This window comes from Malurus melanocephalus, unplaced genomic scaffold (assembly GCF_030028575.1).
Source record: "Malurus melanocephalus ecotype Western Australia unplaced genomic scaffold, MMel_1.1 scaffold_7, whole genome shotgun sequence".
NCBI lineage: Eukaryota > Metazoa > Chordata > Aves > Passeriformes > Maluridae > Malurus > Malurus melanocephalus.
Genome location: NW_026623239.1, coordinates 4,687,239 through 4,703,425, shown reverse-complemented (window position 1 = coordinate 4,703,425; position 16,187 = coordinate 4,687,239). Strand labels below are relative to the sequence as shown.

The 16,187-nt window shown below is 34.0% G+C and overlaps 1 protein-coding gene across 3 annotated transcripts in view; it reads right to left on the bottom strand.

Moving 5' to 3' along the window:
* KIAA0825 (KIAA0825 ortholog) overlaps nt 1–16,187 on the bottom strand; it is a 231,462-nt gene that overhangs the window by 125,932 nt on the left and 89,343 nt on the right. For all 3 annotated transcript variants that reach the window (XM_057372850.1, XM_057372869.1, XM_057372859.1), the window contains exons 11-13: nt 14,512–14,694; nt 8,628–8,738; nt 3,409–3,548 (exon numbers count right to left, since the gene is read on the bottom strand). In XM_057372850.1, the coding sequence (XP_057228833.1) occupies nt 3,409–3,548; nt 8,628–8,738; nt 14,512–14,694 (434 nt within the window). The remainder of the gene's footprint in view (nt 1–3,408; nt 3,549–8,627; nt 8,739–14,511; nt 14,695–16,187) is intronic.

Genomic DNA, 16,187 nt, shown 5'->3' with positions numbered 1-16,187 from the left:
GCCTGGAGCAGCTCCTTCCTCCTTCTCCACTGACCTTGGTGTCTGCATCCCTCACATATTCTCAGCCTCCTCCTCTCTCTCTGACTACAACTACCGCGGCTACTCCTTTTGTTTTGATTTCCTCTTTTTCAGAGAGGCATTTTCTTCTGATTTTCTTCTCTTTTTCAGAGAGGCATAACCAGCATCTCCAGTTGGCCCAGGTTTGGTCAGTGGCATGTCCATCATCCTCAGAGCCAACAGCAATTGGCTCTGCTGGACATGGTGGAAGCCTCCAGAAGCTTCTCACAGGAGCCATCTTTTTTGCCCCCACCCCCCCACCCTCCCCTGCCCATATTATCAAAACTGAGCTAAGCAAAACCAAGACAATATCACTGCACATATCGGGATTGATACTGAAGGGATACCTACTTAAAACTTACTCAGTCTCGAGCTCTACTGTAATAAGAGGTTCCTATCAGAAATTACTAAGTCTGAAAAGCTATCCATATGACCATTTATCACAAAATTTATCACACATCTATCAGAAACTATMTTCAGGCTTTGTTAAGGAAAGGCATGTGATTCACAGCTGGGCTCCACTATAGTCCAATAGAAATTCCTATTTCAGTTTTGAGAAACCCCTTAAAATCTATTTRCAGTTTTCTCCAGCATATCACCCGAAAATTACCAAATAGAACAGGATATCTGATTAAGGTCCCTTTTTTACTTATCTTCCAGCTAGAAGTACATAACTTCAGTAAACATGGATATTTTTTAAAAGAGGAAAAGTATATTTGTGACCCAATGACTGCCTGAAGGCCTGCAAATGTGCCTTGCTGACAGCATCTTAGTAACCACTGTCTTATCTGCTGTTCATAAGTGGACAGGCATCTACTGACTGATTGCATCCCCTTTGGTATTAATCCCATGTTGGGCCAGTGCAATGCAATAAAACTATTACTTTTTGCTTTATCATGCAAAGAATAGCTCCTGACCCTGGAAATAATGACTCCAAGACTAGAAGTCACAGACTGTTCCACTGGCATGCTGTGTATTTAGAGCAAATCTAGCAGAGATTTTAGGCATTCACTTTCATCCTTCATATTTTTATATCAGCATCTGATGGATTCAGTTACTCTTTTTATACAAGCACCAATTCCTTTTTTTTCTCTATTATCAGTTGTTTGTCAAAATAATCCATTTCTGTTCTACATCCATGAATGATAAGGCAATTTGCTAAAAAAAAATCTGCCAAGTAAATTACAAAACAGTTTGTTTTATCAGCAATTTAACACCATGCAAGCTACCATCACTGTTTCTCTCTTCAAAGCCACAGCAGAGACCTTAGACCATTTATACTCTCACAAACATTTCTTAGAAGAAATCTGCTGAATGTTGGATTTATAGAAGAAAACTCTAGGATTACATGACACTGTAATGTAAAACATCTACATTTAGATTTGTAGCTTGTTATAGAGGTCAAATATGCAAATCTAATTTTTTAACTATTTTTTCAAAGTTGCCTTAATGCAGTGGCCATACTCACTGGGGTCAAATAAATGGTTCAGTTCTGGGTAAACTGATTTATTACCTTTAGTATTTTCTTATGTAATAACTTCATATTTCCATATTTTAATTTTTATGTATATTTCAGATATCATATTGCACAAAAAAAGGACTAAAGGGCACATTTTGTCACCTTCCCATCCAGACAGTGTATAGTTATATACTTGGAGTTTCAATTGCTTCAACAATCTGATCTCCTTCTTATAATATTTAGCAACATGAATCATGCATATATAGCTTGTCCATATATACTCTTTCTACTGAAAACACTTTGCCAGCCCCAACAGTACTCCCCTACTGTGATGGGAGTAGTAGGTTACTTCTGAACCTCCCCATGGTAAAATCATGGGAACAATGGGACTACAATGAAATTTAATGTCTACTTTGAATATCCCACAGTAATGTCTATCCCATTGTAATGAATGATGTCTACTTTAAGCATCCCAAAGTGTTACAAGAGTACAGAAGAAATGCATCAATACCTAAGATGTTTTGCCTTCTGGCCTGTTTTTTTAAAGTGAAAAGGAAAGACTGTAAGCTGTAAAAAAATATGAGAAAGCTTTTCCTATTTTTCTTATGTAGTTAAATAGCAGCAAGTTTTGTTATCACTAGGGCAAATCACTTAGAAACTATGGTATACTTAGCTGTATAGGAGAATGAATAAAGAACCCAAATGTTTTGCTGTTAGACAATTAACTCTATTGAAATTAATTTAGAAGATACKATAATTTAGAATATATATTGTTGTTACATGAATAAAGCCTGTGTAAATAGCACATTTTGTAATTCAAAGTAACATACAAAAAAAGCTTAAGAGGTTGGGCGGTCAATAGACTAATAAATTCTGTCACTTATTTGTAAAAATTTAAACAGATGGTAAAATTCAATACAGGATAACACTAGGGTAAGAATATGATCGTGATCAAACATTTGTCAGTCTTGGTAAAAGATGAAATCCGTTTGAGCAGGCAAGTGTATACAACACAGCTCTCACTAAGATGCCTGACACCAGTGGAAACTGATGTACTCCTGACAAATATTAAATCATTTTAAAATGACACAATTAAATTATGTTTTGTATATATATAAATGCTTATGTTATATATATATATATATATGCTTATGTTATTTATATATATATATATCTATATAATGTGGACCTAATAGTTTTTTAATATGTAGGATGAATTCTTTTGCCAAAGAAACCAAGACTGTCATAGTCCTACAAAATTAAGTCAAACAGTTGATTATACCATTAGCTTTTCAACAATGTAATCATTTAATCTGGAAACTATTTAGGGAAGATGCGATAAGTTTTATTGCTTCAAACACCATACTATCAGAATGCAAAGAAAAACTTGCAGAAACATTGGTTTATTTATTCTACTTTAAAAACAGCATTAATGAATTAACAAGTGGAAGCATGTATATGTAATTCTAGAATGCCCACAGTAACAAACATATAATAACTTCAAAAAACATCTAAAAAGCTTACCACTATTAAATACCATTTTGAAAGTGGTCTTTTGGACTACACTTTTAAAAATCACAGTAATTGTGGTATCAAAGCTCTGTTAAGCTCAAATTCATTTTGACTCTTTTGCATTTATGATAGCAGCCTATTTTATCAAATTGCAGTCTGCTTTGAAATTATTAATATACCAATTAAGTGCAAATTCTTTATAAAAAGATGATGACTTATTCCATCTTTTTACCCACTGGCTAAGTGTCCTACTGATAAGTAAATGGATACCTAAACCTCTCCAAAATGGTTGACAGCCTTCCTCCAGCATTTAAGTAGTTAAAAATGAATTTGTGTTTCTCACTGATATTCTTATATGCATTGACAGTATCAATACTTACTTGARCTTCTCAGCAAAATTTTCACCAAGAGACAATCATGGTGTAGCAATGTTTCCAAAAGCAAGTTCAAATTACAGTATGGCTGGGATAAGAGCAGCTTCAGCTGACCCTGGCCTGCCATTTCTCTGGCTGATGGAGTCCTTTCAAAATACAAGATAAAGACAGAAAGAATAATATAGTTAATTATCCGTGAATTTAATACCCTTAGTTTGCAGATGTAACACTAACTCCCTTAAGTATCAATTCCTCCCAGATTACTCTACAAATGCTTTCATGCTTCCTTACTTTAAGGAAGCTCAGAGAAAGAATTACATTTAATTTCAACTAGTTAAAAGCAAATTTACATTTGTTACTGTGTCACAGTTATATCTGATACAAAGCAACTTCGCTTATCTCTTTTATCGAACTGTATTTGTCATGTTCTACCAGGCAAGGAGAATTCTTTCCCCTGCAGTTGAATAAATGTAAGGGTATTATTTTTTAGTTTATTATTCCAGTAATTGTTGAGCAAGTGATGTGAAGTGTCTGTCCTTGATGCAGTATACAAAGCTCTTAAGAAAAAAATAGTGAAAATGCTCATAAGGGTGGCAAAATCCCCCCTTTAGGGTAAATTCTTACATGTCCTGAAAAATCCACATAAAATATTAGACYGATTGAGTTACTGCTTTGCCAGCAGGCAGAAGTAAAAAAGTGTTGTACAAATTCATTAGCTTTTAAAGAGATTGCAGTTTATTTTCTGTTTACAGTTTATTTTCTGTTTGTGGTTTCCATATCCTGCAAAACTGAGGTTTCCAAATAATCAGGGCTGCCTCTTAACACAGTCAACACCAATCACCTAACTCACATAACAGTTAAACAAAAAATACACAAACAAAGCTGTCCTGCAAAATGCTTATCATCTATTAGATTTAATATTTTCTTCTTGAAATATTTTAATAACAAGTTTTCAAAGTTGTATTATGCATAGTTTTCTTTTCTTTGAAGCATAAGTTTTTATTAATTTGAATGTTTTAAACTTCAGCAGATGCTTAGCCCCTGTATTTATTTTTCCGGCTACAGGTTTATGCAACAATAGTTGCTAACACTGAAACTTTATGCACCTCATAGGTAAACTTTTATGCACACAAATTTTATGTGCATGATTGTAAAGACTTCATATGGACTGATGCATTTACAGTGTAGGTATATTACCTGCCAGTATGCAAAAAACACCTTCAGCATCAGTTAAAACCTTCATCAGGAGCTTTCCAGTTTGAAATTTTTCCTGTCAGAAAGGACTTACAGGCCTCTGCTCAAAYACTTAATGCACCATTTACACAGAACTTCTGGACTCATGTTGTTCTGACAGAGGGGAACCTCTCCATCATATTGAATACTTTTACAACCTCTGACTTAGYCCAGTGTGCCACCACCCAGCTGTGTTTGAATTCATGCATGTGAAACAATAGATGATTGCACAAATATTTTGCTGTTGAGTCAAGGCTGCTGTTTATACAATGTATTTAGTGCAAACTTGCAAGTCCTGAAAAAGACCATGTCAGCTCATACACTCCTTTAGTTTAGCGCCTCGTGTCTGCGTTTCCATTATCAGAAAAAGCAGTATGCTACATGTCTTGCAGGGCAGCCTTGGAGGCCCCTAAGGAAACCAGAGCACCATCTTCCAGCAGGGCCCTTACATCATTCCATGACAAAACTCCACTGTAATAGTCATTTTAGTAAAGGAAGATGTTGGACACCTCAGCCTTTGCCATTTTAACATTACAGCAAATACCTCTAACTTCATAAGAAATGTCTATGCCACGAAACCTCTGGTACAGCTTTTGTGATTTTCATCTAGTATTTTACATATAGTCACTGATGGTGTAGCACCGACTGTACAATTATATTTGCATATTAACACATACTGGATTCTAGTAATATTTATCAAAAATATGCACACATATACATTGAAATCTTGATAGAACTTGCAGCCAAAATAAATTCTCCGTCTTTAAAACACATTCAAACATTATGACTTCACATTCTTAAGAGAATTAAGACCTTAATTTCTGTATGTTCAAGATTAGTTTATATATATATATATATATATATATAAATCTCACACATGTATAATCTATATATAATCTAATCAGTAGTTAGTAATTAAAATTAAAACAAATACTATATTCACACTAGAATTAATGCTATGACTGATAGCAAACTCAACACTTCACTAAATGTTAAAATATTTGGGCCAGTTTAGTTTTTTTCCTCTTCTTTTAATGCCATAGTTATCCTATCTAATAAGGTCACTCATTGCCTTCAAACTGAAAGATAAGTGACAAGCTGGGTCAATTAGATTTATGAAGAATAATAATTTTAATTCCTATAGAAATAAATTACATTTTTAGAATATCTGAATTGAAAAAAAATCCTCTTGTCTATCATTGACCAGATGGGAAGTTATCATGTTGTAATATACACCAGTTCTTGGCTCTTTAAGCATCTTGCAAATTGAAATGTACAATGGTGTGACTCACTTGGAGGAAAAATAAAATATAGCAGACATTCCCTACAGCCATGAAGCTAGCACCAATAAATGCACTGAGAAGTTTTGTAACGTGCATATGGAGAGACATATGTTCTCTCATCCTCATAGCTCAGTACTAGAGAAAATAAGACTAGCCTCATAAAAAGTGACAAAAGGTGAAGTACATATAAATATCACACATATAAATGTCCTGTTTTGTACAGTAGAAGAAAAAGAAACAACTTTGATTCGCAAATAGTATGATTATAAATGCCAAATGAGGCAAGAATCAATCACAGTTACCACTAAAGGGATCACAATTACCACTAAAGGAACTGCAATATAAAATATCAGTAATTATTCAGTTTGTTACACAACTGTATTCTTTTGATTTGTATTCAAAACAGAAAGAAAGAAAACCTGAAGCAGTAAGTTCAAGATTTTATAAAGCAAGTAAGTATGCTAATTTATGGCAACAACCTTGACCCTGATGCTGGATTCAAATTGACAAAATGAAACAGCCTGTAGCCATTTTCAGTAATGAAAAATAACAAAGGAATCAGGTTATAGAGTAAACTATAAATAYAAGTAAAAAAATTATTTTTGGAAACAAGCAAAACTTTTTTTTTTTAAATACCAAGCTTAGAAGACTTAATAGCTACATGTATGACAGGYTAGATTCTTCAGTTAAAATGTAGGTGGCCACAGTCGAGAAGCTCACAATGGTCTGTGCTTCCAATTTTATGGATAGTGAACATATATTTTAATTAGATGCAATATGTAAAACCAGAAAACAATCCAGGAATAATTAGGATGCTCTGAAAAACAGTTTGCTGCAATATTTAAACATAATGTGTCTTGTTAATGCTTTAAATGCTGTACTTAAAGGAAAATAAAATTTCATTGACATAGAGTATAAAACCAATGAAAAAAACTAGAACACTTCAGAATTACTCATTAGATATAGAGTCCTTATTTTTTTTTCTCTGAGCAGCTGAAAGGGACGACTAAATATTTTATCAATGTAGTTCACTGATTATCACCAGGACAGTACACGAGGGTACACAAGGCTCTCTGCCGTATATGGATTGTTCTCACACAGGTACACAGACCTGTATATCTTCTTAGAGATGCACTTTCTTTTGTACCTCTCATTTTCCTATTTGGTGATCAAGRAATTGTGTCTTTTATTATCTTTCTTCCAGGGAAAATAAGTGCCTACTACTTAGCTCTGGAATAGATTTCTCCTATTTATTCAAATCTATACTAATTCCACCTCAGAAATTACAATTATGTCAGACTGAAATGGTACCAGCATTTCCTTTACATACAGTTACACAGCATAGGGTACTCATTTGTGAAATCATCTTCCAAAACTCATACTTCGCAGTTTTATTTAAATTTTGAAATCTGGCCTTGGATGAGGGCATCGAAAAGCTTACTGTCTTTTCTTCAATGAAAACTTAATGAAGCATAAATTATCCAGAAATGGACTTCTAGATTCCTTACTAATGCAGTCATTCCCTCTCCTTTTGTCCATCCATGCATAACTTAAAAAGCCACTGGCAAATTTCTTTGAAGCTTGATAAACACACATGATCTTTCAAGCTTTATAAGAACTTAAATACTATTTCAAGCAGAACACATTCAGAATTCATCAGTTTTCAATTCTGTTTGGCATGTAGTTAGGGAACCATGTGACTTTGATGTAGTCACAACATATATTGTCTCTGATTCAGCAGATATCAGAGGCACCAGGGAAGGAGATAATAAGATTGATGATATGTAGTTAGGAGTGAAGCCGGTGGACAGAATTCAGCAGGTTTAGTGTAGTATGGGGCAAAATTATAGGGAAGATACTTCTATATACAAGCAACAAGGTACAAGATACTGTGTGTACAAGGAAAGAGGAAATAAATCCAAAGCACGTCATCAACAGGTCACCACTCATTTGATTACATATTCCTCCAAAATATAAAAATACTCTCTCAGAAAAGAAAGTAACATCTTACAAAAGCAGCTTTTCATGAAAATGGAGAGTGAAAATCTCTCAGGAAATAACTTTGAAGAGGAGGAGGAAGAGAAGGGGTTAGGAGAGGWTCTACACTGTTGTGGGAGTGCTTCAGGTTTAAAATTAGAAAGCAAATGACAGAACAGCTGGTAGCATGTATCTTCTATGTAACTTGTCATTATATGAAGTGACACAGTAAAAGAAATTAGCTTTTTCCTGTACTCATGCAGTAACCTCCAAAAAATTCAACTACAATCAAGCAGAATATTTTTCAATGAGTTATTTATGCACCAAATATTTTTTTAAGCAGCAATCCTAAACAGAAAGGCATACATTCTTTATCTCCCTGAGTCCTTCAGAATAGCAACTGCACTGAATTATTTTACTACTTTATTGTCAAGAACAATATACTCCTGAATACACGCCAGAAAACCTTACAGATAATGAATTAAGTATCAGACATAATAATAGACCAGCAAAACACATTGCTTTCAAAGCAACTTTTCTTACGGACTCTCAAAGTTTAGAGAAATTGGTGATGAATTAAGAAATGTTTCTATGGCTTCTTAAAATCAGAATATTAATTAGACATTTATTCAGATAGACTCTTTCCAATATGCTGTTACAATATTTGATCAATTAATTTGATTAATTGACTATCTGGTGATCATTTTACAACAATCAACTTTTGATACTCACTTCAGTAAGAAAAAACAGGATGATGGTATGCAAAATAACCAGTGTAAAGGATGATAAAAGACTTCTGAAAAATCTTGAGGAAGGTGTTCATCAGAATTATCCAGAAATGTCCTGGAAGAAACCAAATACTTCTGAATTATATGGGAGACTGAAAATCCTGTTGGATTACGAAGCATATGTATATACATATATATACGTGAATAGAAGACACAAAATACCTTATGATAAATACTACTAATATATGGATGCAAACACATGATTGCAAACCTATTTATGTACTGTTAAAAATATAAATCTGTATTTTGTCCTCTTTCACTCCTTGAAACTCAGTATCTAATAACTGTTACAGACGTTTTCTTCATAGTTTTACTCTTATATAACATATTTTCAAGCCATTTGAAAATGCATTCAATAAGCAAATTTCTCTTCAGTCATTAATTTCTAAGGCTCTTTTCTTCCTGCATAACAAATGCATCATATTTTTAATATKTTTATAATAATGATATGTGAAGTATCTTTTGAAATTATAATGACTGACATGCAAGTACATATAGAATTTGGATTAAACTGGACAAAAAATTGAACAAGAAGCTTTGGACCTTCACTGGCTTGACAGAAATTGAATACTCGTTGTAGGAACTAGACAAGAGCAAGATTGTGACTAGATGTCACTTTTGCAATACTCCACTTACTCCAATGATGTGAGAGGCAAAATCTACAGATACTAAAAATTAAATATTTTATTAATTGTATTATAGGAGTMTAACTATATGCAAGAACAGGATTCTACAATTTAATATTTGCTTTTAATTATTGTTTAGTACTAAGTTATTACTATTTATACTATTTTCTCGCAACCACTAGGAGTCAATAGTATGTGATAGCAATGGATGCCCCTTGGCCTCTTCCCCTTTTACTCTCATTTACGCTGCATACAATTCAAGACAAGAAGAATTTCAGCATGTTACATCCATCCTCCATTAACTATAAACAGTTATCACTTCACAAGTACCTTACTTTTCATCTTACTTGGCTGTTAATAAACAGAAATCTTTCAACAAATTAATTCAGAACTGTAGCTACACCCTAACCAACCCTAACCCTAAACCTAACCCTATTAAATCACTGCCCAGATGAAAGGAGACAATTAAATGTCTTCAACAAGAAAGGTAGGWGTACAGTTCCTGAACTTCTCCAAAAGATAGTCTGTTTTATTTGGAAATCAATCTTACTAATAATGAAAAAATAGTAGCAAGAATTTACTACAGATATCTAAATTACCTAAAGTAAGCAAAATCTGAGCAGAAGGATTAGCACAGTGAATTTGTGCTCTTTGCAAATTCTTGAAAACATGAAGTTAAAAATAAAGCTGAGATGCTAATATAGATAAAGGGAGAACTGAAACTCGAAAAGAATTATTTTAAGAACAGTAATTTCAATATTACAAAACAAAAAAAGAATATTGTCTCTCATCCACAGAAATAGTTTTTTCTGAATACAGCAAAGCATAGAGCAAACATCCTACCAGAAAGCATGATAAATACACTTGGGCTAGCAACCTAACAAGAAAAAAAGGACCACATCTTGTCTATTGATTTTGTAGGACCTATTTAAGAGAATTCTGGAGCTTTTTAAGTGTGTCTTCTTAGCTTGTCCTAAGGAAAAACACAGGGCAGACTTTTGGATTCTGACTTATTTGCTTATTATAAAGTCTCCACAGAAATTTTTGAAGTGAGACGGAGATAATCTGAGGTTTTAAAGTTTGCTAAAATATAAGAATAGCTTCAAACACTACAAAGAAATCAAGTGTCTAATGATAATACAGTAATTCTCATGACAACATTTCTTAATGTCCACTGCTGGCAAGGTGATTCTTGCCAGGAAAACCCAACTCTGTGCCAGACTGTTTAACTCAACTACTTTTCTGACAGAAGTGTAAGAATAGCTATTAGGACATTTGTTTTTGCTTCAAGTTATGTTAAAGCAGCTGCCTATAATCTCAAAGCCATGGACAACTTATTTAATACCAAAGCAAGATTTCAAGTTACAGTAGTTTAATTCTTCAGTAGAGTGTGACAAGGTGAGAATTGATCCTGTAAACCTCAGTGCAGGTGTGAAGAAATGAGATGCCAACAAGACCCTAATAGTATTTCCTTTAGTCTTCGTACAATTTCTCTCTGTATAAGGAATACACATTACTAAAAAGGAACTTTATGAGCTATAACTCAAATACTAAAGAGAAATATTTTCAGTCTCTAATATTAAATTACATTGAATTTACCCAATAGAGAGCAATTTTTTCAATAGACTCTCTAAATTCTTCTCCCAGTATTTAAATAATTTACCTAACTTCTTGTTGAAAAAGTAAGATATACCAATTGTATTGTAGCCTTTTTGGCTGGTTTTAGAATTAAGAGGCAAACACAGTTAAAGGGATAAAAGGGTATTTTTATACCTTGGTATTTTAATAAGATCATAGGTATACAGCTTGTCAAGGTAGAAAACTCCAAAAATGCACACCGTGTATAATGTGTATACAATTTTTATAGACCTCACATATTAMCATATCTGTCTAGAATTCTCCGATAAGAAACTTAACGAATGAAGTAATGCCCCCCTATTCTAAAGAATCCCTCCCCAGATGAGGTTAGAGCCCAGTTTACACAATATTTTCCAGAGACAATTGAGTTTTGAGACAGCATGGGGCTCACCAGCCTCCTATTGGGGTTGTTTTGTCTTCTGCATAGCAGAACCTAAAAACTAAGCTAGAATATCAGGCTACAAGAATTACAAGTATGTAGGCAAAGGGTACAAGGAATACGTAAAGGGTACAGAAAATATCTAAAAGTATATAAAATGTATTAAAGGGCATATAAAATCAAAGGCAAAAATCATCAGGCATCAGTATGGAATCACAAAAAGGTGTATCTACCTTACTCTTTATGTTCTTCCTTTACAGATTATTGTTGCATACTCAGTACAAAAGACTAAAGAGTACTAGAAAAAGCAGAATAGATCTGCTCCAAACTGAGCAACCCTCAACCTGAGGCAGAAGACAGTCTCGTCTTTGAGGCCTGTACTTCTCTACAATCTAATCAATGAAGAGTAGCATTGGATTCTCCTACGTAATTCACAGGCAGCACTGAAACTGTTTGATCACTACACAAAACCCCAGCTACTAGAACTGGGTAACTGACAACAGTCTTGTCAGTGAATAAGACAATGATGACTGGAAAATCAGTAGCATGAAAATCCTCTTATTTCAGAGGATATAAGCAGCAAAAAAATAGCAACACTTGGTTGATTTGGGGAGAAAATTCTGGAAACTCCTATTGTTCAACAGGTCCTTAACAACAKGGACAAAAGTGGACTGAGAATAATGTTTAGGATATTTTCAGCTGACACCAAACTGGGGGAAACAGAGAGAGTAGTTAACAAAACAGCAGAATGCCTGCTTGTGGGTGACTGAGGCAATAGAAATTCACAAAGTTGACTGAGGTAAAGAGAACTTGCTTTCTCCAGCAACGACATTATAAAAACCTAGGCTGGGAACTAACTTGTCTGAGAACAAACCCTACCCAGCCACAAACCTGGGGTTTATGGGCATTAGGGTGTTGAAGACAAGGCAACAGTGTATTGTCACTAGACAAACCACACACTGGACTGCAGTAGAAGGAGCACAACGACTAAAATAAAGAAAGTGGTTTACTCCATCTACTTGGCACCAGTTAAGCCTTACCTAGAATATTTTTTTCAGCTGTTGGGCCTATAGTTCAAGGAGGAACTGGAGAAGGCTAAACAGAGTCATCTACAAGACAGTTTTAAGGGTCTTTGACTCCTTTACTCTGGTGAAGAGGTAGCTAAAGGGTCAATCCATTTAATGACAGCCTACAACCACTCAAAGAGCAAATACAAAGAAAACAACGACCACATTTTCTCAGTGGGGGCTGATGTGATATAAGTCATAGCCAGCACCTTTGAAGTTTCACCCTAGACATTASGCAATACTTTTCACTAAGGCATTGCAGCTGAGGAGCAGGCTTCACAAAAAGTTGTAAAACTCCAGTTCCTGGAGGCTGACACGTGTCAGGTGTGTTAGTCAAACACAGTCATGTTTGACTGCTCTTGATGATTGTTCTGCTTTGAGGCTAGGTTAGACAACAGTCCTTTCCAATCAACATTTCCATCATGCTAGACGCTTCAGGAAGGCCACAGAAAGGCAGAGAAAAATGAAGCACAGAAAAACAAGTATCAGCACCTGATGACCCAAGATTCACAGGTGAATTTTGGACCCAATCTAAGTAATCTTGTCATGCAGAAAAGACAAGTGGTAGCTGAATGCATGTTTGATCATAAAATTCGGAAGGAGAAAACATATGCCAAAATAACCTCATTTGAAGTTAAGGATATTACTAATTTTTCAATGTCTTACTGGTTTGCTCAATTTCCACACAATATTAAGAAATTTCAATAATTTTAGTTCCCCTAAACAATAGTGAATACAGCCTCTTTAATCAGCTGGAAATGAGTCAGTCAYGTTATTACACAACTCCTGGAAAACAGTGTTCTGTCACTGCCACTTCTATGATTATACAGAACCTTCCTGAGAAATCTAAAGATGAATTGAAATCTAGTCACTTAAGGGAAAACTTCCACTACCAAAAAAGAGTATCATAGATTTAAAAGAAAAAATCTTTCATTTCACTTGCAATTTATTTTACCAAAGGTTTGAAAGACAGAGGGCCAAGATAACAGACACAAATTGTGATTATACAATATAATTGCAGAGAGTATTGATGAAAGATTAGTATTCCTTTAAAATCAGGCATAACTCTTACATTTGTTATTGATAGATTCTTAATGTGATGAAATAAACACAACCCAGTAAGCAACGGATCGAGGTATTATACTAGGTGCATGCTGATCCATTATATCAAAATGTTCCCAATTGGACAGTCATTTAAGAAGCTGATTGGCCAAACTACTTTTTTATTTGTATTCTAGACACAGGGTTAGGTTACCTGACAAATATTTGCTGCAATTAAATGTACAATGTTGAAAAATAGGTTTGATAATGGGGCCTCATAGATTTTGAAAACACAAGTTCTGAATACAAGTTCATTTAAAAATCCTGGTTTTACTTATTCTAAAACACATATCAATATAGAAATGGTCTTCAGTGTTAATATTATTTTTGTAACTATATAACAAAATATGACAATTTTTTGTATCCATCTTAAACAAAGCTGCCATATTTTGGTGATTTGCACAGTACTTTGCAGTAAATTGAAAGAGCTAGTACATTCTGCACACGTCAAGTTTTTGATCTCCAGATAAGCAAATTCTTATTTGGAGATTTGGGTACTGAAAYACATTTCCCTAACTATGAAATATATATGACCAAGTTGTTTACTTGTAGCATTTTACATAAAATACAAGATAAGCTGCCTCTTCATTGCTACTCAATAATTTTTTTGTCATGCTATGTATAGATAAATATGTAAACAGCATTRATCAGTTTCAAAAGAAATCTGTCCTATCTGAAGAATAAATTACAAATTTGGGACAGTAATTATTACGAAAATTTTACAGTTTTTGTCACAGAGGAAATCAATCCAGATATTCACTATGGTCTATGTTATTAACAAAGAAATGTACGACACCAGAGTTTGATCCAAAGCTAATAAAATACCAGCAAATATAACTTGGATTTAGATAAGATCATAAGAATAATTCCAGGATCAAACTGAGAAATAGTCAAAGAATATTAAAATGTCAATACTATGCATTGGATTTGATGTCAACACAAAAATTCACTTCTGATCTATCCATGTAAGCTCAAGAACCAATTTTATCTCAARTAGAATGTTTATTTCATACTCACTCATACAAATTCTTCAGTGGTGAGGTTAAAATAGCCAGCACAGAGATCAGACTATTACAGTGGCTATGTATTTTACAGATCTTGAGATCTCTGTCTTCGTGAGGATTCAGAAACTCCTGCACAGAACTACAAATTGACCAGAGCATATCTTCAGTGGACATCAAAATCGCTGCAATATCAATTCTGTAGGCAAAAAGACCCCAAGAATAACAAATTTCAATTAAACAGACATTTCACCTGACAAGATAAAATACCAAAATCATAGCATGGACTTTAAATTTCCTCTTCAGTGATGTAGAAAGTCTGCATCCACTAGTCTGTAAAAAATCAACTCCTCCACAAAAAAGTTGTTACTGAAATTAGTAAAAAGAAGGCTTAAAAAATTTGGAAATGTCCTTTTTCAAAGGACAATATCACTAGGCAAGAACAATTTCCTTTCTAAACTACTAGTATATAAATTTAAGTTTTGTTTTCTTATAATTAAAATGGACATACTGTTTTCAAATCCTGATGGAGCAAAAATATAGGAAAAAAAGGAATTTAATCTTCAATTTGCAAAACTAACTCCCTGCAACATACTACAGTGTGGGTGATTTCTGAGTCAGTAATCTGTTGCCTGTTGATACTGGCTGGCAGAACATCATGGGTCATTGGCCTGAACAATAGCAAGGAACCAAACTACAGCAACATAATCTCACAAGACTATGCTGACATAAAATATATAGAAAACATATKAATAACACACAAAAAAAGGGAGGCATGAAGCTGCACTTAAAAAAGGACTTAAGTACATAAAAGCCATGGATACACATGATCATGTGCATTTTTAAGGATCACCTCATTTTTAAAAAATTGAGGCAAACACACATAAAAAAGACATTTGTCCATCACTTCTCTAAGATTTCTAGAACCATTTGGAGAAAAGATATCTTCACAAACTACAATATTACTTAAAAAACATGTAAAGCCTCTGTGATAAAAATATATTGACTAATAGTGAGTAATTTTTTTCATTTATTCATGATTGGATAGTTCAATTTACTCAGTGAAAAAATCAAGAATCACCTTATTAAATATACAACTTTACTAAAAAATGACAATGTAAATTGTTCTTTCTGGTTCATTATTTTGAAGAAAATTCATGTAGAGTTGACTAATATGACATTTAAGTAATATTGTATTTTTCACATTTCAGGGCATTTTTTTCCCAAATAAAACTCCAGTAAAGTTTTCAGGAAAACTCTCTGTACAAAAAGATACAGAACAGTAAGTTAGAGCAGGAACAGGGCACAGAAACAGGTTTGTAGAACAAAATTTCTTTCTTTTCCTACTCAATCCAAGAACGTGATCTTGTGCAAGTTACTTCAGCTTTCCTGACAATATTCCTTTTCTTAATAAAACTTGAGATGACAGCATGTAACTCTTAGCTCACACAGAACATGTATCTTCTCAGTGTCATTAAAGCACTAAAAATTACAAATGCCTGAACTCTTTTCAGTGGTGCTGAGCAATAGCACAAAAGGTAACAGAAACTGCTGCACAGAAAGTTTCCCCTGAATATGAGGAAGAATTTCCTTGCTGTGTGTGATCAAGCACTGGAACAGATTGCCCTAGGAGGGTGTGGAGTCTCCTACATTGGAGGCATCTAAGAGGTGTCTGGACTCAGTCTTGTGCCA